This window comes from Zootoca vivipara, chromosome 6 (assembly GCF_963506605.1).
Source record: "Zootoca vivipara chromosome 6, rZooViv1.1, whole genome shotgun sequence".
NCBI lineage: Eukaryota > Metazoa > Chordata > Lepidosauria > Squamata > Lacertidae > Zootoca > Zootoca vivipara.
Genome location: NC_083281.1, coordinates 25,449,191 through 25,472,798, shown reverse-complemented (window position 1 = coordinate 25,472,798; position 23,608 = coordinate 25,449,191). Strand labels below are relative to the sequence as shown.

The 23,608-nt window shown below is 46.1% G+C and overlaps 1 protein-coding gene across 1 annotated transcript; it reads left to right on the top strand.

Annotated features, from left to right (window-relative positions):
- Positions 1-5,871: 5,871 nt before the first annotated feature.
- PPP2R1A (protein phosphatase 2 scaffold subunit Aalpha) lies at positions 5,872-23,238 on the top strand. Its single transcript, XM_035118153.2, has 15 exons — positions 5,872-5,977; positions 10,782-10,872; positions 11,244-11,344; positions 12,424-12,656; positions 12,790-12,937; positions 13,021-13,176; positions 13,510-13,624; positions 14,543-14,613; positions 15,039-15,173; positions 16,184-16,357; positions 16,718-16,778; positions 18,812-18,966; positions 20,100-20,242; positions 20,445-20,536; positions 21,778-23,238. The coding sequence occupies exons 1-15, from the start codon at positions 5,900-5,902 to the stop codon at positions 21,792-21,794; spliced, it is 1,770 nt and encodes a 589-aa protein (XP_034974044.1). The 5' UTR covers positions 5,872-5,899; the 3' UTR covers positions 21,795-23,238.
- Positions 23,239-23,608: the final 370 nt, after the last annotated feature.

The window sequence follows — 23,608 nt, the reverse complement described above, 5'->3', positions numbered from 1 at the left end:
ACTTCCTGCATACAACTCAATAAACCTGTGTGTGTTTTGCAGCACATGACCCTCCACCCCCAAGTTCAGGCAAAACAGCCCAGAGTTGAAGGTGTGTTTGCATAAGCACTGCCTGAAAAAGGAAAGTTAATCTCGTGCCTTTCATGTGAATACGTGCCATAGCAAAGGTAAAGATAAAGATAAAGGTTAAAAGGGTGGTGCTGTGGTATAAACCACTGAGCCTCTTGGGCTTGTCGATCAGAAAGTCGGCAGTTCGAATCCCTGTGACGGGATGAGCTCCCGTTGCTCTGTCCCAGCTCCTGCCAACCTAGCAGTTCGAAAGCACACCAGTGCAAGTAGATAAACAGGTACCGCTGCGGCGGGAAAATCAACGGAGTTTCTGTGCGCTCTGGTTTCCATCACGGTGTTCCACAGCGCCAGAAGCGATTTAGTCATGCTGGCCACATGACCCAGAAAGCTGTCTGTGGACAAACACTGGCTCCCTCGGCCTGAAAGCAAGATGAGTGCTGCAAACCCATAGTTGCCTTTGACTGGACTTAACCATCCAGGGGTCCTTTACCTTTACATGCCATAGCAGAGGTGTAGCTTGGGGGGAGGCAGGGGCGTACTGGGCACCACACTGTGTAGGGGCATTTACCGTGGGGCCTGCAGTATGCCCATGCCATGCATCTCTCCTGGGCGTGACGCAGTGGCCCGGCGCCTGCAGGCTCCACGCTGCCTGAAAGGGCAGTGTGGGGCTTGCGTCTGCCTGCCACCTTCCCCTCAGCCGCCCTACAGCTTAGGGGGAGGCAGCAGATTGACTGCATACAAGCTCTGTGGTGCACCCTGCCCTGGCTCGTCCCGCCCCATGAGTGGCTCACCCCACCTCCCTGGCAACTAGTCACACTGCTGCGCCATAGGTTTAAAGCATATGACTCTCCACCCCCAAAATCATGGGAACTGTAGTTTAAGGGTGCAGTTGGGTGGACTACAATTCCCAGGATTTTTGTGAGAGGGGGTTATGTGCTTTAAATTTATGGCACACATGCGGAATGTTTGCTCCCACCTTTCCTCCAAGGAGTTCAGGGCAGAATACAAGGTTTCCTTGATCGCCTTTCAGGGGGAATATTATGTTTATATTTATACACCACCTTTCTTCCAAGGAGCTCAGTGTGGCATACATGGTTCCTCTCCTCCATTTTAACCTCTCGACAGCCCTGTGAGGTAGGTTAGATGGAGAGGCAGTGACTGGCTCAAGGTTAGCCAGTGAACTTCATGGCAGAGTGGAGATTCGAACCCTGGTCTCCGAGGTGTCCATCCAAATTTCTATCCACTGCAACACACTGGCCCTTGTAAAAACAACAGGTGGCAAGTGTAATGATTACTCTCCATGTAAGCACATCTTAGCTTTGATTCCTTGAATTCTTTATCCCATGAGATACTGCCACCGGATGTGGGCTGTTTCACCCTCATTGGCAGTCCAGCCCTGAGAGAGGGGTCCTTCTTGTAGAAGAGAGAGGTCCTTCTGGTTGTAGAATGCCTCCTCAGAAAAAGTAACATGGCACTTCCCTCATGATCTTTTTAGCGCAGTGCGAAAGCCCTTTTGATTCGCCCTGGCCTTTTCAATGACTAGTATTTTAAAGCAAAACTTGGGCTCTCTTTGTGTAAAGCTGTGTTTTATTTTACTGAGTGGCTAATGCTGCTTTTCCTCCGACAAAAAGAAAGAAAGGCAAAGATAAACTTAAGCACTGCATTTTAGGAGTTTTGCTGATGCTTTTACTTATTACCTTGTCGGTTAATATTGCATTCTGTTCTTTGCCCTGACAGCCCCCCCCCCAAGTAATATGGATGACCTTATAACTCTCATCATAAATAAAAGATGGTTTTTATTCAACTACCAGTCTGAATGTAGTTTACTCCAGATTCTGTTTCCATGGCAACCTTGCCATTCACAATTTTGCTTCTGTAGCATCTACAGGCATCGTTCCATAGGCATATCCCCCAACATTTCTCCGATGAAAATAGGAATGTCCTGTTATTATCATCATCATTTTCGTTATTATTCTTCACCCATCTGACTGAGTTCCCCCAGCCACTCTGGACAACTAACAACATGAAACATAAAAACATAATAAGACATTGAACTTTTTTATAAAAAAACAAACAAACTTACCTATACAGGGCTGCCTTTAGATGTCTTCTAAAGGTTGTGTAGTTATTTATCTCCTTGGCTCGGGGGTTGTATATTATTCTTATTTATTTATTTATTTATTTATGCCCCGCCCATCTGGCTGGGTTTCCCTCCAACACTTCTCTGTTGAAAATAGGGACGGCCTAAGGAAAAGCGGGGCACTCTGCGATCAAAACAGAAACCGGGACAGCTTCTGTAAATCCAGGGCTGTCCCTGGAAAATAGGGACATTTGGAGGCTCTGTCCTTGGGGACTCTTGTCTCAGCAAGCCTGTCTGGTCAGTTTTCTCCTGAGGTGCAGGCTCTACTCCCGGAAATAGCTGGTATTCAGTCCTCGTAAACAGTGTCCGGGTGGAAATCGCTGAAATGTCCAGGAAAATCCGGACGTATGGCAGCCCATGTTGGTAGTATAGATTTTGATGAATTTTGTGTCCGGATCTTCACTTTTTTAAAATATGGCAACCCTACCACTGGGGCAAAGGGGGCACTGCCTCACCAAGCTCAGCCTGTCTTCAGCCAGCCCTCACTCACCTGAGTCCTTACTTACAGGGGGTGGTACTGGCTGTCATCCTCTGCTTCTCCTTAGTCACAGCATTGCCCCTTGTAGAACTCAGCAGGGCAGAGCAGGGCCGTCTTAAGCATATCTGGCGCCCTGGCACCAAGATCCCTCCGCCGTCCCCCCCCCCCCGCGCCGTTTCCCAGCGCGGCTGCCTGGTGGGCACTGCTGCAGGCGCAGCAACATGGTGCCCCCCTGGCGGCCCGGCACCGCCCAGCCTTGCCATAGGGGTGGCCCTGGGGCAGAGGATCCAAGTAAAACCGGAATGATTTGGCTTTCCCTGTCATTGGCTCTGAGTCCCCCTCGTGTTGTTGCTTTCTGCTCTACCAATCCCAATGGGCACCAGGCTCCATTGTCAGGTTATTTCTTCTGGAAGGCATTGCTGGGTTGCTGGGAGTCAACTGCTGTTGGTATTCATGTTATTACCGTATCTAGAGCAGAGGTTTCCAAATCTTGATCTGCAAGCTCCATTCAGACGTTCTGCTGAGAGGTTGCAGAACAGCTGAACATATTTGTGTTTGGCCATGCAGCTTAATTTGTGTTTGTTTTTACCCAATGACTGAGATCAACTTCAAAGATCTTTTGATCCAATGGACGATGGTCTATATGGTTGTGCTTGGTTAAAAAACTGTTGTTAATTGTGTTCTATACGTTGTAAAAATTCTCTAGTGTATTTTTTTTATTTGCTATTTAAGATGTTTTAACAAAGTTGTATACTGCTTAGAGTTTAAACTGATGTAGTATATAAATTGTCCACACACACACACACACACACACACACACACACACACAGTTGCTTGGTCCCAGCTCTTGCCAACCTAGCAGTTCGAAAGCACGTCAAAATGCAAGTAGATAAATAGGAACCGCTACAGCGGGAAGGTAAACGGCGTTTCCATGTGCTGCTCTGGTTTGCCAGAAGCGGCTTTGTCATGCTGGCCACATGACCTGGAAGCTATATATATATATATATATATATAAAACACTGTGTGTGTATATATAAAGGTAAAGGGACCCCTGACCATTAGGTCCAGTCGTGACCGACTCTGGGGTTGCGCGCTCATCTCGCATTATTGGCCGAGGGAGCTGGCGTATAGCTTCCAGGTCATGTGGCCAGCATGACAAAGCCGCTTCTGGCAAACCAGAGCAGCACATGGAAACACCGTTTACCTTCCCGCTGTAGCGGTTCCTATTTATCTACTTGCATTTTGACGTGCTTTCGAACTGCTAGGTTGGCAGGAGCTGGGACCAAGCAACGGGAGCTCACCCTGTCACAGGGATTCGAACCGCCGACCTTCTGATCAGCAAGCCCTAGACTCTGTGGTTTAACCACAGCGCCACCCGGGTCGTGTGTATATATACAGTATATATAAATATATATAAATGAGCAATGCCTGTGCTTTCAATGGGGGGGGGGGAGAACAGTTTATTAGATGGTCTACCAAGACCCCAGAAAACTTTCAAGTGATCCATAAAAAAAAAGAAACGCTGACCTAGAAGTAATTTGGGTTGCTTGCAGGTACTGTAGTTTGTGAGCCATGGAGTAGTCATTAGAGTAGAGCAGGGGTCAGCAAACTTTTTCAGCAGGGGGCCGGTCCACTGTCCCTCAGACTTTGTGGGGGGCTGGACTATATTTTGAAAAAAATTATGAATGAATTCCTATGCCCCACAAATAAACCAGAGATGCATTTTAAATAAAAGGACACTTTCTACTCATGTAAAAACACCAGGCAGGCCCCACAAATAACCCAGAGATGCATTTTAAATAAATGGACACATTCTACTCATGTAAAAATATGCTGATTTCTGGACCGTCCACGGGCCGGATTGAGAAGGCGATTGGGCCGCATCCAGCCCCTGGGCCTTAGTTTGGGGACCCCTGGAGTAGAGGTAGACAACATGGTGTCCTCCAGTTCTTTTTGCTCCAGACCTGTTTTCAAGATAACCAGGTTGTTAGGGAATTGCAGCTGTCATAGTGCCTGCAAGAAACTGTAAGCGCTGCTCGGTTTGGGAGCTGCGTTTCGACCTTTGAGGTCGTTTGCAATGTTCTCCTTTTGTCAGTGCAGCACCAGAGCAGCTGAAGATGTTGTATAATTCTGTTTGGCATGCATTCAGTGAGACACACAGAGAGTTTATTATCAATACATAAGCTCACACATATGTGCACACATTTCGTTTATAAATTATTTTGTTGCTTGCATTTTATTCATCGAATGGGGCTGGTGCAACAATGGATGGTAGGTCCACTGTGCAGACTAGACGGAGCATGGCCACAGTGGGAGAAGAACCAATGGTGCAGCATGAAAACTGCCAATACATTTTAGCAAAGCAAAGCTGGTGCAGGTACGGTTTCAAATTGGATAAGGGCCTATGTATTGAGATTTTTGCATTGCATAGGATTGGATTAGATGACCCTTGGGGTCCCTTCCAATTCTTTGGTGAATAGTGGTTACATATGTAACACTTTTACGTATTGCATTTTTTTAGTTTATCCTATTATCCCGCAAAGATGACATCATACGGCTGCGTTTTAAAATTGCGCCACAATATACAGTGACGTCAGGCGAGAACTCCGTCGCCCTGCGGGCAGGAATAACGCGTGGTTGCTTCGGCAACGTGTATACATGTGGTCTGACCCCTTCGCCTTGTCCATCTCCGCCTCTTCGGGCGAAGCAAATGCCTACTATTGGATACTCTTCATTGTCGCTCAAAAATGAACAGCCAATCGTCTTCCAAAACATGGAGGGCGGGCTTTCGGTTCCATCCAATAGCGTGCCAAGGATGGAGGGGCAATTTCCTTTCAGAGCCCGCGAAGCCGAATTGACTGGGAATACAAATATAAAATTCAACCCATGATAGGGTGACGGAGGTGGGGATAGAGTACATCTAGCCAATGCCTATAAGGAAGAGGTGGGAATTAAGGGAACCCGTTCCTAATGCTTTTTACTGAGTGGTCGATTTCTGAATGTCTAATCCAATGAATAGCAAGAGAGAGCATGACTGATATAAGGCTATTTCAAACAGGAGTACAGAAGAGGTGGGGCGTGCTAGAAACAAGCCAATTAGCTTCAGGAATAGTTGAGATTGGCATCCTAGGCAGCCAATGGCTTTTGAGCCGCCCCTGCAAGGCGTCTGCGCGAACCCCGCGCACCCTTCAGAGACGAAGCCGGGAGGTAAGATGGCGGCCGCCGACGGAGATGACTCCCTTTACCCTATTGCTGTGCTGATCGATGAGCTGCGGAACGAAGACGTTCAGGTACGGCCCGCGTCTACGGACGCCTCCCTGGGCCTAAGGGAAAGCGGCCGGTGTTTATTCGGGCAGCCGGGGCCCGAAAGCCGCGCCTTGGGTTACAGTGGCCAATCAGCGGCCGCTTTTCATCCGAGAACCCCGTGTGTGAGCGATCAGAATCTCAACCGGATTGGCTGTAAGGATTTTCATTTGAGAAGGCGAGGAGCAGGGTGTTGGCTAATGGAAGGGTCCGTATTATTCAGTAACTCCCCCCTTCGTCCGTGATGCGAGCAGCCACGTGATTGGCTGGGCGACCTGTTTGGTATGGGGGTTAGTCAAAACCACCAAGAGGAGGGTCGCATTTTCTCTTTAATAAATATATTGATGGAATGGCGAGAGGAGGCTCCTGATTGGGTCGAGCTTCGCCTATTCATTATACTGGTGTTTCCTGACCAATCAAGGAAGCGTCTTGTTCTGATCTCCAGGGGAGGGGTCTCCTGCCCGTCATACCACGGCTTTTTCTGCTAAGGGCTTGTTAGGCTAAGGACATAGACGAGGAAGTGGTGCATTGCCTATTGTCATGGAGGGGAGCCAGTCATGGGGGCGGGGAGGTATCAGTAGGGGTGTCCTCCTTGAGGTAGCCTTAGTATGTATGTGGGGTGCGCGACTGCTCCCCTTCTCTCTCTCTCTCTCTCTCTCTCTCTCTCATATCACTTGGGTTTCTGGTTGTAAGGAATGCAGAGTTTTGGAATCTGTGATTAATGCTAGCATGGTGCCCATTGGGAATGGCTGCATCCCTCAATACCATCCATAATACTTTGTTTGGTGATACATCAGATGTGTTTTGGGGCCAAACGGCTGCAGTGCTGGAATTGTTTGAGGGCTAGCAGAGGTGGCACCCGAGGTGCATCTAAAATAGCTGTTCCTTTGTATTTTGTATGTAAAAAAGCAACACTGAACTGCTGTTTGTAGAGCAGCACAGAACAAGGTCTCTGCCCTGAGGAGTTAACAGTCTAAAAGCCAGTAAAGGGTTGGGGGAGGGAAAAGGAAAGGTTCATTGGAAGAATATGTACATGTGCTATTATACAGCTGTGGTTTGATGTGATGAAAGGAGCTTCAGGGTGTCATTTTAGGGGTTTCTGTTTCAGATGTAAAATGTGTTTAATTACTTCAAGGTTGTAAACCAAGCTTAAATTGTGTGGCTTCCCTTACTTACCATTATCCCTTGTTATCCTTGTTCATTCTTGCTTTTTAAGCTGTTGTCCCCGCTGCTTAATTTAGAGTGTAAGACCTGCCTCTTTATGTAAATCAATTTCCCATGTTACATTACATTATGGTATTATAGAAAAGAATGGCAGATGTGTGTGTGTGTGCAGTGCAGTACATGTAGCATGAGATGGGTGTTACTAAGGCTCTCCATCTTTATTAATTTAGAATATTTGTGAGTTGCCCTATAAGACATTTTCTAGGGGGCTGGCAAGATAAAAACAAGAACAAGTTATAATAATTTCTATCAGTATAGTAACAAAAACTTCAGAACTATATATAAATACAGACTGAGCAGACGATCACAACTATGCAACATTAAATTAAATGCACCACAGAGGAATTCAAATTTTGCAGAGTTATAACAGTAGTTACTAAAAGCCCTGGGGAAAAGGAAAGCTTTTCAAAGTGCTGGAAATATCTTAAAATAGATGCCTTCTCTGGGGAAGGCACTTCACAGGTGGTGATGGTGAGGCTGCTGAGAAGGCCTTTCCTGCAGGGCCACCTTCCCTGCCTCATTTGGCAAGAGCCCTTTGAGAAGAGCATCAGATGACAACTCGGCATATGTAGGTACATATGGGGAGAGGTGCTCCTTCAGATGCCAGTGTCAAAATCAGCACTTAAAATTGGGCTTAGGAATGGAACAGAAGTCAGTGAAGATTTTTATCATTTATTTTATTCAGTTTCAATACCACCCTCCATCTCAGGCATCCCCAAACTGTGGCCCTCCAGATGTTTTGGCCTACAACTCCCATGATCCCTAGCTAAGAGGACCAGTGGTCAGGGATGATGGGAATTGTAGTCCAAAACATCTGGAGGGCCGAAGTTTGGGGGTGCCTGCTACATCTGAAGATCACAAGGCAGTTTACAATATAAAAACAGAAAAATACATATCATAATGACAAACAAAAATATGATGGAGTACTGGCACAATATATACACCTGCCCCACAAGATACAGAATATGGCTACAAGGGTACTAACTGAAGTTTCAGAAACATTTTCAATTCTAGCTTCCCCACATATGATACACATTGCAGGAATAAATTCAGTAGGTTATCAGGGCTTGAAAGCTAGCCCATATTTGCCCAGGTAGGGTCATAGCTAGTATGCCAGCCTAAACATGTGAATTTCTCCCTCTGTATGTTTTCTGCAGTAATAATATTATTAATATTACTAAAAAAAACCGTTATTGTCCTCTGCTACATGGCTTGGGCCATTGACATGTTGGGACTACTCTGGCTGTCTGGTCCAGAGCTGCCCTTGATATGGTGGGTGTTGGGATCCCCTAGAGCAATTCTGGGCACTCTCAACAACAAAGCTGAGGTCACATCTGTTGATACGGGCAGTGAGACCCCTAGACAGCAGGGTGGGCAGTATAGCAGCAGAATTTCCAGTTTGTCCTAATTGTCCTGCACAAGGTTCAAACACAGCAGATTGCTACTTAAATAGATGAAAAGCCTGGCGGAAGACCACATCATTCTCTCCAACCAGTCAATCAAATCTGATTCCAAACCTGAGTACCTAGGGGGGCACAGCTGGGAGAGAGTATTTTTTCCAAGCTCCCTTACCCTACCTACCCTCAGTAATATAGTTCAGATCAACCATGCTAAAGTAATAGATTGGAGGAATTTCCTACAGCATCAGCAGACCAGAGGCCAGGTTGGCGAGGTGGCCAGAGATATTTTCATTGAGGGAAAGATTGGAAGAGGGGATAGGTGTAAGGTACCTAATCATCTTCTCTGGTATGTCAAACACTCAACACCAGGGGTCGGCAACCTAAGGCCCATGGGCCACAAGCGGCCTATGGACCCTCGCCACCCACTCGGTCAGCTCCTGTGTGCCGCACTGGAGCAGAGCGGAGCAGAGCGGGGACCGCCTTCCACGACGCTAGCCAGCTTCCCATTGACAGCAGGAAGCTCCTGCAGCCAATGGGAAGGTGCACATGCCTCCTTCGCGCTGGAAGGAGTGCCGGAAATAGCGTTTGCGCATGTGTACCCGCGTGCACTCCGGCTCACCTCGGCGTATGCCTGCTCAACACCATTCCACACGCACGCACACCCCTTCACAGTAGGCAATCTTGTAGGGGTATCCCTGCCCCTCTCCAGGTGATTCAAAGAGCTTCCCTTTACCCAGCAAAGCAAAGAACAACTATGAGTTGCTGCTTTGGGGGCTTTCCTTTTAACTATTCAAAACAGTGGGATTCACAAGCAATAGTTTAATGGCACTGCATGCAAAATGAGTGAAGAAGTAAACTGAAAGGGGTGTTAATGAGAGAAAGAAATATCTTTTGCCCTCAACTATTACTGGGCCTGCCTAACGAAATTCATTGTTCTAGAACAGGCATCCCCAAACTTCGGCCCTCCAGATGTTTTGGACTACAATTCCCATCTTCCCTGACCACTGGTCCTGTTAGCTAGGGATCATGGGAGTTGTAGACCAAAAAATCTGGAGGGCCGCAGTCTGGGGATGCCTGTTCTAGAATCTAGATGGCTTCATACGCTACTCTGGTTGGCCAGAAAGCGGCTTAGTCATGCTGGCCACATGACCCGGAAGCTGTACACAGGCTCCCTCGGCCAGTAAAGCCAGATTAGCGCCGCAACCCCAATGTCATCCGCGAGTGGACCTACCGGTCAGGGGTCCTTTTACCTTTATTACTGGGCCCACCTAACAAAACTTATTGTTCTAGAATCTACATGGCTTCATGATGTTATCTCACAGTGCCCTCAAAAATGAAAATGGATCTGCCCTTTGGTGTTGCTGCATGATGATGATCTGCCACCAGTAGTAGCCTTCCAGAAATTACTTTTCTAACAGGGATGGTGGATGATTAATTGGGTGATTCATAACAGGAAACAACCGATCTCAACAATTGGGTGTTTTATTTATTGAATTGTATAGATAATGTTTATGTTCCACTCATACCGTTTTGCTGCTCCCAGGACAGCTGCTAATACTTTTTTCTTTTTAAAAAATGGGCTGGAAGTTAGTGCAGTTGCGTTAAAACAAACAGAGAGATGTTTCTGTTGGCTGGTTCCACTTGGCAAACCAGCAGGCATGTTTTTGGAAAACATAGGTAGTCCAGTATTCCTCAAAGGCAACCCTACTTGCAGCACATTACAGCAATCTAGTGAACGCACAGCTAGTTATGTCCAGGTTTTCTCTGTCCAGGAAGTGTCCCATTTGGTTCCCTCAATTTGCCACACTGACTGCATATCGTAGTGTAAAAATGATAAGTAGGCCATCACCTTTTGTAGATTTATTTGCAAGGTAGGTTTGTTCTGTATGTAATCAAGAAAGTTACAGGGGACATCTCTGAAATGTTTCCCCCCCATTTCTCGCTCGCACAAGTTATGGCCTGCTTATTTCAGAGTTTGGAAAAGCCATACCTCCCATGGACCTTTTCTTTGGTGTCCAGCATGTTTTCTGACTACATACCACTTAAACCTGCTATCGCTATATTGATTGTACTCCAGTGACATCTCATGAGGAATCAGGGTTGGCTGGCAAATTAGTGGCTCACCTTTTAAAAATGTGTTCTTTTGATTTCTTTCTCTCCTATGCAGCTACGTCTGAACAGCATCAAGAAACTCTCCACCATTGCACTAGCCCTGGGAGTTGAGAGGACGCGCAGCGAGCTTTTGCCTTTTCTCACAGGTAATGAAAAGACCAGGAACTCTGATTTTAGGGAATAGGAATTGAGTCTAGGGGCTGTGATGCATGCAAGTTTGAATTGCAGCTTGGGCAGTACGCCAAATCCCTTTTCCAAAGCTGTAGTGATTTTCTTTTTAGGGCTGCGGTATATATGTGCTCAGTGGCACTTGAAACTCTTACAGAATTTTAAATCCTTTTCAAAGCTTTGCTGATGAATGCAGCCTTGCCAAAAGAAAGGGACTGCGTCCTTGTTGAATTTAGTTGGTTCAAGATTGTGCTGATGGGATTGCTTGTGCCCAAGGTGTACTTCCTGCTCTTGACAATGCAGATTTTAGTCTCTATTTGCTTTAACTGATTTTTTTTTCTCCCCACAGACACTATTTATGATGAGGATGAAGTGCTACTTGCTCTGGCGGAACAGCTGGGAACCTTCACAGCTCTGGTTGGGGGCCCTGAATATGTCCATTGCTTGCTGGTAAGCCCAGTGAATGCCTGGGGAAGAGTAATCTCCACAGTGGGAGAATGTGAAATTTTATAACACCTCTGTTCCTTTCAAACTTTAGTGGGGGAAGTGTTGGTCATTAGCAAATTTGAGGGTGGCCCTAGCTTGGATTCTAAATTATACTGCCCACTAGTAAAAAGGATATGTTGTGAAATGGTAGCATGCATCCACCCTTTGCCTGCTTCTAAAGTGCAGCTTAATGGGATATGGAATGTTTTTAACACTCGATTGGGAGCCGCCCAGAGTGGCTGGGGAAACTCAGCCAGATGGGCGGGGTATAAATTATTATTATTATTTCCAATTCACTTCCAACAATGTTGCCCCAAAACAACAGATGCTGTAACTTTGTATTTGGATTCCATGCACGGTTGACATACACTGTCACACAATACAAGTTGCACCCCTTGCTTTCCATATTTTCTTCCTCCTCTTCATACTTCTTTGAAAACAGAATTTCTGTATTTCCAGAAATTGCACAGGGGCCAAAGACTGTAACAGGGGCATGCTGGAACTATTAGAAGACTGTTTTCTTCCTTGAGGGATTTGCTGATTTATTATAAAAAATATTTATAAATTGTCTTTTGGCCCTAGAGAGGGTATCCAAAGCAGTGTACAAAACCAAAATATCTAAACTTAGTTTTGTGTGTGTGCACGTGCACACATACTGCCTTGGGGACCCTTGCTAGATTATCAGTAAACTACATTATGAATGGAGCAGAACATACATTGAAATCTGGAGAAGTGGAATTAACTCACATACTAAAAACCATTAAAAACCCATGTGGAACAGAAAGCTGAGATGGAGCCAGTCTTACATTCCCTTGGGAGGAAGTTGCTTAGACAGGATGCCACATCTTTAGATAATTTATCTAGCTTTCAAAACATCACATTTTTCTTCAAATCCCCCCCCTCCATTTCTGTTATTACTTACTGTAATAAGAGACCCACAAAAGGTCAGGCAGTAACACATTTGGTGTTACAACACTCTTCGATATGCTAAGCTGCAGACATTGCATTTAATGTGTAATGCATCCTCCCTTTTTGTGCTGCAGCCTCCGCTCGAGAGCCTTGCTACTGTTGAGGAGACAGTGGTGCGGGACAAAGCAGTGGAGTCTCTGCGAGCCATCTCCCATGAACACTCTCCATCTGACCTTGAGGCCCACTTTGTGCCCCTCGTGAAGCGACTGGCAGGAGGTGACTGGTTCACCTCCCGCACCTCTGCTTGTGGCCTCTTCAGTGTCTGTTACCCTCGAGTCTCCAGTTCGGTCAAAGCTGAGCTCCGACAGTAAGTGAGATGCTTTACTTTAAGGTCCAGGGCCTGTTTGTTGGGTCACTGATGTCAAAGGGTGAGAGACACCAATTCAGACGGTTCTGTATTTCCCAGCTGACGGTCCTTGTCACTTATCCCTTTCCTGCAGGTACTTCCGGAACTTGTGCTCGGATGACACTCCGATGGTCAGGCGAGCGGCAGCCTCTAAACTGGGTGAATTCGCAAAGGTCTTGGAGCTGGAACATGTCAAGAGCGAGATCATCCCCATGTTCTCTAACTTGGCCTCTGATGAGCAGGTCTGTGGGATGGCACATTGCTTTCTAGGAGAGGGCTGGGCCAGACTAGATCACCTGTAACACACCTCACGTCTCTCATACAGGACTCCGTGCGTTTGTTAGCTGTGGAGGCCTGTGTTAATATTGCACAGCTCCTGCCCCAGGAGGACCTGGAATCGTTGGTGATGCCAACACTACGGCAAGCAGCAGAGGACAAATCTTGGCGGGTCCGTTACATGGTGGCTGACAAGTTCACGGAGGTTAGTATGAGTCCATCTATGCCACAGCAGTGCTTGTGTGGTATTCGTTTTATTTTAAAGATTTTTACCCAGCCTTTTGATCAAATCATCTGAAATTCAAACTTTGTGTGTGTGTATACACACATTATTGCTTTTAAAACAAACAAAACTCAATTCAACTTATTAAAAGAATGTTGCAAAAACTCACTTAGTGCTCTTATTCCTCTGGTCAGAAGCAGGGTCCTTTCCTCTTATTTCTGCAGTTCCAGGGTATTTCTCAGTTCGAGCACAATTCTTTTTGGCAGGGATTCATTTGGGATCATCATCATATGTTTTGCCTTTTCTTCCCTACAGCTCCAGAAAGCTGTCGGTCCAGAAATCACAAAAACCGACTTGGTCCCAGCATTCCAGAACCTGATGAAAGACTGTGAAGCTGAAGTGCGGGCTGCTGCCTCCCACAAAGTCAAAGGTCAGTTGCAGTCACACCGCCTGTGGTGTTGGCTTGAGCCTTCCAATTGTTTGGAATCAAAGGGAACCCAGATTCTCTGAGGGGGTGCTCCTGCCACATCCGTATTCTCACGTATCTGAAATCCTGTAAACAGCAGTTCATGTTTTGTGCTATTTCTGTTCTAGAAAAGGTAAATTCAGCATTCAAATATTGCAAATCAGATTTTCGTTGTTGTAATATAACTTCTGTTCCCTATACATGGCTTTATTCTGAACTTATTTGACATCTTGAAGAAACTAGGGAGAGGGGCAATGTAAGTGATAGAAAATGAATGCTTATAAGAGGTAAAGTGTTTAAAGGTTGCACATGACGTAGTTCTATAATGCCGCAACAACTAACCTTTAAACAGCCAAATTACATTGTTTATAGAAACAAGAGAGACTTGTCTAAATTCAGTTGCAGGAAGATACGTTTCAGGAGGTCAGCAATTTGTACATTATGGTGTGTTAGGAAGTCTGACAGTGGAGTGATGATGCCTAATGGACTACTAGAGCTTTAACTTAGAGCTCATACAGTGGTGCCTCGCTTAACGAATGCCCTGCTTAACGAAATTTCCGCTTAATGAAAGGATTTTTTGAGCGGAGGTTGCCTCGCTAGACGAGTTCGTTTTATGAAAAATTCGTCTAGCGAATCGTGGTTTCCCATAGGAATGCATTGAAATTCAATTAATGCGTTCCTATGGGCAAAAAAAAAAAATCAAAAAATATTCAATGCATTCCTATGGGATTCGCTAGACGAATTTTTCATTATAAGAAAATTCGTCTAGTGAGGCACCACTGTATCTTCCTGATGGGCTCCTTGTTAGCCAGATAAACAGCATTCCCACTGCACCACTTTGGTTGTGAAGCCCTAACAATGTGATTACTGTTTTTCCTTAAGAGTTCTGTGAAAACCTGTCTCCTGATTGCCGTGAAAATGTCATTATGACCCAGATCTTGCCCTGCATTAAGGTATGTTCTAGGACGTGACAATCTCTAGTGAGTCTTGAGCTTGTTTTTTGAAGCATTTGCAGGCTTGCAATAACAGTACAAATAAGGGCTGAAGAAACCATGGAGGCAAGTGTCTCACTGTTAAAGCAGGGGGTGACTTTACTGTTTGTTTGTTTGTTAAATTTATATACTGCCTGTCACCTGACATTCACAGGGCGATTTACAGTATAAAGGTTGCTTGTAATAGAATAAAGAAGTAAGATGTATGTATGCTTTGAATATGGGTTGAAGAGTTACTGCAGATATGTTTGTGTTCAGTGTGTCCCATTTGCTTGTATTTTATGTTTGTCAGCTACCCAGAGTGCAGTGTTTTTGGTTGGCCTCACAGCAAGCAAGTAAATTTCTGTTTGTTTGTTTTTTTTTTAATACTACTTTTTGCCATTCAGGAACTAGTGTCAGATGCCAATCAACATGTAAAATCAGCTTTGGCATCTGTGATCATGGGATTGTCTCCCATTTTGGGCAAAGACAACACGATTGAACACCTGCTGCCTCTCTTCTTGGCTCAGCTCAAAGATGAGGTGAGTGGTCCACCCCATCCCCACCCCCCCATCGTGTTCCTTTGGGCCACTTGTTAACAGTTCTGTGTCAAACTGTTTGGCCTTAGGAGCATTTCCCTGCCTTCATCTCCTTAAGTTGCATTATTTCATGGCTGCTTACCTCCCTTGCCTCTGAAGTGCTAAATATAGCCTTCCCCAACCTGGTGTCCTCCAGATATGGTTGACTTACAACTGCCATCATCCTTGACCATTGGGCCTTCCTGGCTGGGGCTGATGGAGTTAGGATCCAACAGTGTCTGAAGGGCACCAGGTTGGATCCTGGGGGAGTTGTTACATAAGATTAGCTGAGGCTCAGATATGCCTTGGGGTGTTTCTGCACACTGTGAATGTAAATTAACTCTGCTGGTCCCCCCCAAAGGAATTCTGGGAACTCAGCTGGAGTTGTAAATGACCAATTTCTCTAAAGAGAGGCCATAGAAAAGTAATAAGAGTACATGCTTATATGTTTAGGGTTCCAGGTTCAGTGCTAGGTAGCTGGGACTGGAAAGATTTGTGAACAAACTCAATAATGAATGGGATGGACCAACAGGTTCCTACATAGTACCACACCTACCCTTGACTTTGGTGTTCAAGGGCTTATATGGCCAAATTAGGCCAATTTAGATTAGGGTTGGTGTCTTCCACCTCTGAAATGGGAGGCTGTGCCCCCAGTATGGACTGAAGGCACGTGAGGTCACCATCTTGCTGGTGCTAAGCAAGTCTGAGTCTTGTCAGCGCCTAGATAGGTGATTGCCTGGGAGCCACATGTATGCCACCTTGGGATTTTTGATGGAAGGAAGCTGGGGTAGTAAGAAAATAAATCAAAGCCACCTCGCCAAGTCAAAAGGTTGCAAGCCTAGTCTAGATGTGGAAGAAGATATGCAAGTATTCACAGTCCATATGTACTAGTTCTAGAAGAGGGGGTAGATTTTAGGGGTTGCACCTGGGAGGTGGAATTGCCCTCTGATCTCACTGTGTTCACATTTCTGCAGTGCCCGGAAGTCAGACTCAATATAATCTCTAACCTGGACTGTGTGAATGAGGTGATTGGCATCCGGCAGTTGTCCCAGTCCCTGCTGCCAGCCATTGTGGAATTGGCAGAGGATGCCAAGTGGCGTGTGCGACTGGCCATCATCGAGTACATGCCCCTGTTGGCTGGGCAGCTAGTAAGTGCATCTTTGGCTTTTTGCGTATGAGTGAACAGGTTTGACGTGCTGGGAGAACGCAGTGATCAAAATGTTCTTGGGTCAGCTGGGCCTGGGTTGCCGCAGGCACATTGTTTGGCTTTGTGAAGGCTTTTGTATGTTTCCCACCTTGTGGGAACTGCTAGTTGCTGCCCATTTGCTTGGGGAGTATTAACCATTCAGCTTAAAGACCTGGAACTTTTCACAACCTTTGTACTGGTTTGTTCCCTACCTGCCATATGAGTGAGACCACTTTCTCTGTGTTTTGTTTCTGCCTGTGAGAATCCCATAAACGGCATTATTACAAGTTAATCTGAGCTCTCTGCAATTTCCCCTCTGTAGGGTGTGGAATTCTTTGACGAGAAGCTAAATTCCCTTTGCATGGCATGGTTGGTGGATCATGGTAAGGCTCTCAAGTTTAAACATTTCCCTTTCCTCCCTTAACCCTTTTTCTTCCTATGGTTACATTTGCATTTGTTCAAATAAAGGAAGGTAGAATGCCACATCTGGACAAGAATTAGAAGTGCAGTCTCTCCCTGTTAACTAGAGGGTTGATTTTTATCACCCTTATTTGTAGGGGAAAGGGCTATAGAGAGGAAGGGGGGCCAAGAGCACATGCTAAAGTGGCTCTTTAAATTATGGCCCAGGTGCTTTATATCTCTTTAAAATATCAAGCACTTTATATCCAACTAGAGATCTCTTAACATAGAAAGTTTATTTCAAAGCTAATGGGATCCATTATGAAAGCTCCTGTTCCAGCAGAGAGAATTGACTCATCTAAGCTTTTAGTGCAGGAATAAAAGTTGTATTTTTTAATATTGAATGGGAGAGTTCTTTTTCAGCCACAGGAGCAATTAAGCTCAAGTTCAATGCTATTATTTCACAATGATAGGGGGGCAGTGTAGCTCGTTTCCATGGTTGTTTGCCACATTAACTCAATAGCCTGGTTTACACGTGTTATGGTTTATATAAGCCACAGAAAACCTCATGCTTTTGGCACAGCTCAGAAGCTTCTGCTTAGTTTTACATCAGATAACAGACTAAACCATGGTTATTAATGATGGGGTTTTTTTAAAACCATAGTTAAGGTTAACCATTGCTTGTCCAAGTTCAGATGGCACTGCAGGCTGTGGCAAACATACAGTGATAGAAAAAAGGCTTCTGATCCACTTTGCTGCCACACCAGAGGGGAAGCATGAGACCATAAAGCCTTCTGAGGCTTGCTCTTGTAACAAGAGCTGGTAGCCAACGTAGGAGGCCCAGCAACACCTGAAGAGCACCAGTTCTTCCCATCATATTTGGCAGCATGGCCAGTGGTTAGGGATGAAGGAAGTCGCAGTTCAGGAACATCCGAGTGCTACCACGTTGACTACCCCTGGTTTACAATATCTGAACCAGACAAATGTGTATTCAATAACATGTTCACTAATTAAAATTTCTTTTAGTCATTTTGTGTGGAGGGGGAATAATGTAACTAAAATTTAAATATCTGGGGCCATTTAGGGGCTGTTGAAAAAGTACAAGGCCCAAAAGCTTTCTAACCAAAAGCTACTGCTTTTTTTATCCATTTCCTTCTGCCTTAAAAAAAACACACCATTCAGTGCATCCAGAATGATTCAGAAGTGAACTTGTGTCTTTCAGTCTCATATTCACCGAGTAAAATGTGTGACCAATGAACAATTCAAATTGTTAAATGAGCTATCAATTTATGAAATCTCTGAAAGCCTATCTTCCCTCATTTCCACCCCGAATTTCACTGCTAATTTCAAATGTTTTCATGGAAGGGATGCTTAACCAGTGACAAATGCCGCGTTAGAGTGGATGTAAATTGCCAGTGGAAAGATGCCTATTGTTCTTTGGAGCGGGGCTCTGAAATCTGTCGCACTTCCATCTCCTGCTTTGAATTTTAATGGGGCAGGAAACAAGTGACATGTATAAGGCATAGGAGTACAATCCCAACTCCAGTCCTTGCAGCATTTGTGGTCTAAAATTGAGCTGGGTTTCTATTGTTTTCCAATGCAAAGCATAGAAGGTTTTCGACATAGAGATGCTAAGGACCTAGACCAGGCATCCCCAAACTTCGGCCCTCCAGATGTTTGGGACTACAATTCCCATCTTCCCCGACCTCTGGTCCTGTTAGCTAGGGATCATGGGAGTTGTAGGCCAAAACATCTGGAGGGCCGCAGTTTGGGGATGCCTGACCTAGAGTGATATCCACTCCTCCCATTGACCGAATTTGGTTTGGGCTCCGGACTTTAGCCAGATCCGGTGCACGACCTTAATAAGCACCCACACATGCATGAAAATCTTGCAAACTTCAGAGTGGGTTTGCAAATGGGGTGCCAAATGTGCTGAAGAAGTTGGACAATAGCTCTAGTTCAGACCGTTCTCACCTTTTAACCTGTGCTGACACTGCTCTTCTGCTCTCCTTTCCAGTCTACGCTATCCGAGAGGCAGCTACCAGCAACCTCAAGAAGCTTGTGGAGAAGTTTGGCAAGGACTGGGCCCATGCCACCATTATCCCCAAGGTGCTGGCCATGTCCAACGACCCCAACTACTTGCACCGCATGACCACGCTCTTCTGCATCAACGTGAGTTGGGGCAAGGATGGGGTAGAGGAGGAAGTTGGGATAAACTCAGGGCAAAGGGAAGAATGTGCAAGAGCTGCCATACTGCATGAAAAATGTTCTCCTTTTCTCCTCTCACCTATAAGTCATTAATTGTTCTAATATTGCCACGTCCCATATTCTGTTAAAGGATTTAGACCTAGAAGGAACTTCAATTCCATTTGGATGCAGCTAAAATTCTTTCTCCAGATAATAAATTGCTCTCCAATATTTTAGTGGAGTTTTCCATTTCTGCATGATTACTTCATGTACCCGTTTTCTGAACCAAAATTAACGGGTGCATATTTTTAATTGCAACTTTTGAGGCATTTTGTGTGCAGAACTTTGAATTTGCCCCCCCCCCCATATAAACTACCTTCAGTGTAAACCACTGAGGAAGAGGAGGGTGATGGGGGGCATTAGAAATGGATGGACTCCTATGCCAGGTACAAAAGAGCTCCCCCACCCCACCCTGATGAGATTTCCTGCTTTTCAAACTTGAGAGTAAAAACTTTCAGGTTCCAGGTCGTCCCCCCCCCCCCAAACACACATTAGATTGTCTGTCTCTAAGTTCTGTTGAAATTAATGGTCTGAAGTTAGTCCTTTCCATTCATTTTCCATGGGTCTATTCTGAGGGTGATTAGCCTTGGATACACCAGAGTTCTTCTTCTTTTTTTATCACCAAGTACTCATGGAGCTGTTCTGCATAGGAATAAGCTGCCCAGGGAAATCCATTAAGAGGCATTGGGTTGTCGATTGGTTTAGATATTGGGCATCATGCTTTGAGAGGAGGAGGAGGAGGAGTGGAGAGTCCTCAAACTGCTCCTTTACTGAGTGCTTCTTCTAGGACTCCTATGGAACAGATTAATTATACTCTTTCTGTGAAACATGTTGAGAAATTTTAGGGGCGCTTTACTTGTTTAGTGGAAACTCCCAGTGGCGAAACCTCCTATGCTTTCTGAGGGCTAGGGCATCGTTTTAGCTCCGTCGGCAAGTATGGCATTCAAAGTGAGGGGGCAGCACAGACCTAGCAGCCAAGGGAAGCTCAAAGTCTCCTACGTACCCTGTGAATCCCACTTGATCATGATACAGCTCCATTATGCCTTTTCCTTTGCTAGGTGCTGTCAGAGGTGTGTGGGCAGGAGATCACCACCAAGCACATGCTTCCCACTGTGTTGCGGATGGCAGGCGACGCCGTAGCAAACGTCCGCTTCAACGTGGCCAAGTCCCTTCAGAAAATTGGACCAATCCTGGACAACAAGTATGACAGTTCACTGGGGACACCATTGCACCTGATGCCTTTATGGCAGCAGTCCCAAAACTCCTCCCAATTGGAGGATGCATTTATGGGGAGGGGGGAAAGTGGGAGAAGCACTTGGGGCCTTTGAAGCCCTTTGGATTTACTGCCTTTGCCTTCCACTTACTTTTTCCTACTCATCCCTCTGCCACTCTTATCCCCACAGCACCCTTCAGAATGAGGTGAAGCCAGTGCTGGAGAAACTAACACAGGACCCCGATGTGGATGTCAAATACTTCGCCCAGGAGGCGCTGACTGGTGAGTCAGAAATGTCCTTTCCCCAACGGGAACAACCTCGCCTTGTGTCCTTGCTTCCCGCCCTGCTTCCAACTAGGAAGGATGTGCTTGTCAGCAGAGGCCTTCTCCTCTTAACCTCTGTTCCCGAGGTGCCTTGGAGCTTGCTCCTGTCCCAGATTTGAGACGGGTGCAAACTCTCTTGGAAGAGTGCCCAAGTGTTTCTCCTGATACTTGAATTATTCCAGCCAAAGGGAAGAGGAGTGAGGCGGGAAAGGAATTGCTGCTGCAAGGGGAGGTTTTCTTTACCAGCTCCATAATCAGCAGGGGTGAGAGGGAGAGGTGTACATAAAAAAAAGCTTGGATGGGGAAGGATACAGACGTTGCAGCTTGCTTGAATTTGGAGCAAGTGCTGTGGATGAGACTAAATGCCTATCTAGTCCATCCTCCTGGTCCCCACAGTGGCGAACCACATGTCTGTAGGAAGCTCACAAGCAGGACCTGGGGCATGTGGCTGCTTCCCAGTAGTCTGGAGCCACTGATCATGGAGATAGTACATAGCCCTTATGACTATTGCCTCTTGATAGCCTTGGTGTCATATGGTCATGCATTCCACTATGTGCGGTGTAAAGTATTTCCTATTGTTTGTTCTGACTCCCACCTTCCAGCTTCAGTGGGTGGTCCTTAGAGAGGTAGAGAAATGCTGCTCTTTCCATTTTCTTCACCGCACATAATTCCATAGATTTGCTTTCTAAACAAAAAAGGCCCAAGCATTGTAACTTCCTTTGTTTTGGCAGTAGCTCTTGCATCTTCCTTCAATCCCCACACACAAGTAGTTTGATTTGCCCTTTTTGTAACCCTGGGGCTGAATATTTATCAGGTTAGTTTGCACAATGCATGTACACAGTTCGATTCCTCCTGGCTCAGTGACTATTGTCTAAGTGGGTGGACTGACTTCACGGGGCAGAGATTGGTGGTTGAGGTGACACGGAGATTATGGCTGAATGGCTTCTGATGACACATTAATACCTACAAGCTGCCAGCTCCTGTCGCAGCCGTCAACCAACAACGACAAGAGGGTGGAGCTGCAGCCCTCTTGCTTCTCCTAGCTGTACAGTCACAATAGATGTTCATAATTGCATATGGGATTGTTCATGCAAGAAAGAAACCCAGCCATCTGGAAATCTGGCGGTGGAGGAATTTGTATGCAACTTTCTGCAAGTAACCCTTGGAATTTAACTCATTTTCTTTCTCTCTTTTCACAGTGTTGGCACTGGTTTGAGCCCTAGGAGCCCCAACGCTGTTGTCTCTTCCACTTGGACCCCAATTGGACTGATCTTTCTCTTCCCCCTCCCCATTTCCCTGCATGTCTATGAGCCCCCAGCTCAAGTGGATCCATATGGTGATATTGGTCAATGGCCGACTCTGGAGTCCACCTCCCTCTTCCACTCTTCGTTCGCTCCATGTTCTGAAACCTTCCTGGGCAGCTGTGATACTTCCTCCCTTTCTCATCTTAGCTGGGTTCAATATTTAGTTTTGTTGTGCCACCAGGTGGCAGCAAATGGCAGCCTCTCCCTCACCCCCCCCTCCAGTCCTGCCTCCTGGTGCAAGCTCATGAGAGGCAGAGCAGCCCCTTCAAACCTACACTTGGCATGATCAATGTGAACACTCTGGGGAGGCAAGGCCTGCTTGGGGCTTCTGTAACCTTTTGCCCGTGGTTTGCATGAGAACTTCCCCACAGTGCTGTATGTAGCTGTGCATGAGGTATTGATTTGGCCTTCCTCCTGATGAAGTTCGCTCAGTAGGAAGTCAGATCGCCCCTGCCACTCCCCCATCACAGCGATTTAAAAAGTCCCAGGGTTCCTCCATTCAGTATCTCTAACACCACTTAATCAGAGAGAGCAACAAAACTAACTAGTTCTCAGGGGGTGCCTTTGTTAGCAAACTTCTCCTATGCTATAAGTTGAATGCAGCAGAGGCCTCTCCCCTCCAGCCCCAGAGAGGTGGGGGGGGGAAGGGGTGCTTAAATCCCTATTGTTTTAATTTCTCACCAAACTCACTACTATTCTTTCTTAGTTCAGGTTCCCCTCGTACCCTATCTTCTGTGCTGGAAGGAGCTTCTGTAGATAGCATGTTGGGAGAAGCAACTCTTTGCAGAAAATATTACTTTGGGGCGGTGACAGATATGAACCCAGCAGGAATTGTTGCCTTGGGTCCTCAGCGTTTGGGGAGACTGCCTCTAGGCTAAAAATTTGTCATACACACACCTGCTATTTCAGCCAGGCTTTTCAAGGTTGGCCCTTCCTAAATTTGGGAGGGGGTAAAGGGATGCTTTTATGAAGACATCAGTCGGCAGGAGCAGAAGGGGCAATCAGGTCGCTGTCTCCTGCAATGCTTGGACTATCCAGTGTGGCATATTAGCTGATTGGAATCTCCAGCGTCTATCATGAAAAACCACCACCAACTTCCTCTTCCCCTCCACTCTTAGTCTGCCCTGATTAGGTCCTGACCCCTCTTTTTTTTAAGTTCCCAGCTGCTGCTTCTGTGGTTCTTGCACTGAACAAGTATATAAGTGTGTTTTCTAACCACACACCCCTTAACACAAACACACCCAAACACCCTCTGTTAGTGGCATGTAATTTTAAAACTGTTGGAATTTTTTGTGTGTGTGTGTACACACTTGTTTCCCCCCCCCTCTCTACGATTAATAAAATGTTCAATCGTTATTTGGCATCTCATTCACTTTGAGCTGGGGTGACGGGAACAGAGTACAGTGGTACCTCGACAACCGAACGACTCGACTTCCGAAGGGTTCAAATTCCAAAGTCGACAACCCCGGAAGTCTTTTTGCCGCGTGTGCCCTGCGCAGAACAGGCGCTTTGAGAACCGAAGACTTCGACTTACGAAGACAGCCATGGAACGGATCGTCTTCGTAAGTCGAGGTACCACTGTAAAACTATTTGAGACAGGAGTGGGGGAACCTTGGGCCTGTGGGCCTGAATTCAGCCTTCCAGGCTTTGTCCATCCCTAAAGATGCTTCCTGCTTGGCAGGGGGTTGGACTGGATGGCCCTTGTGGTCTCTTCCAACTCTATGAT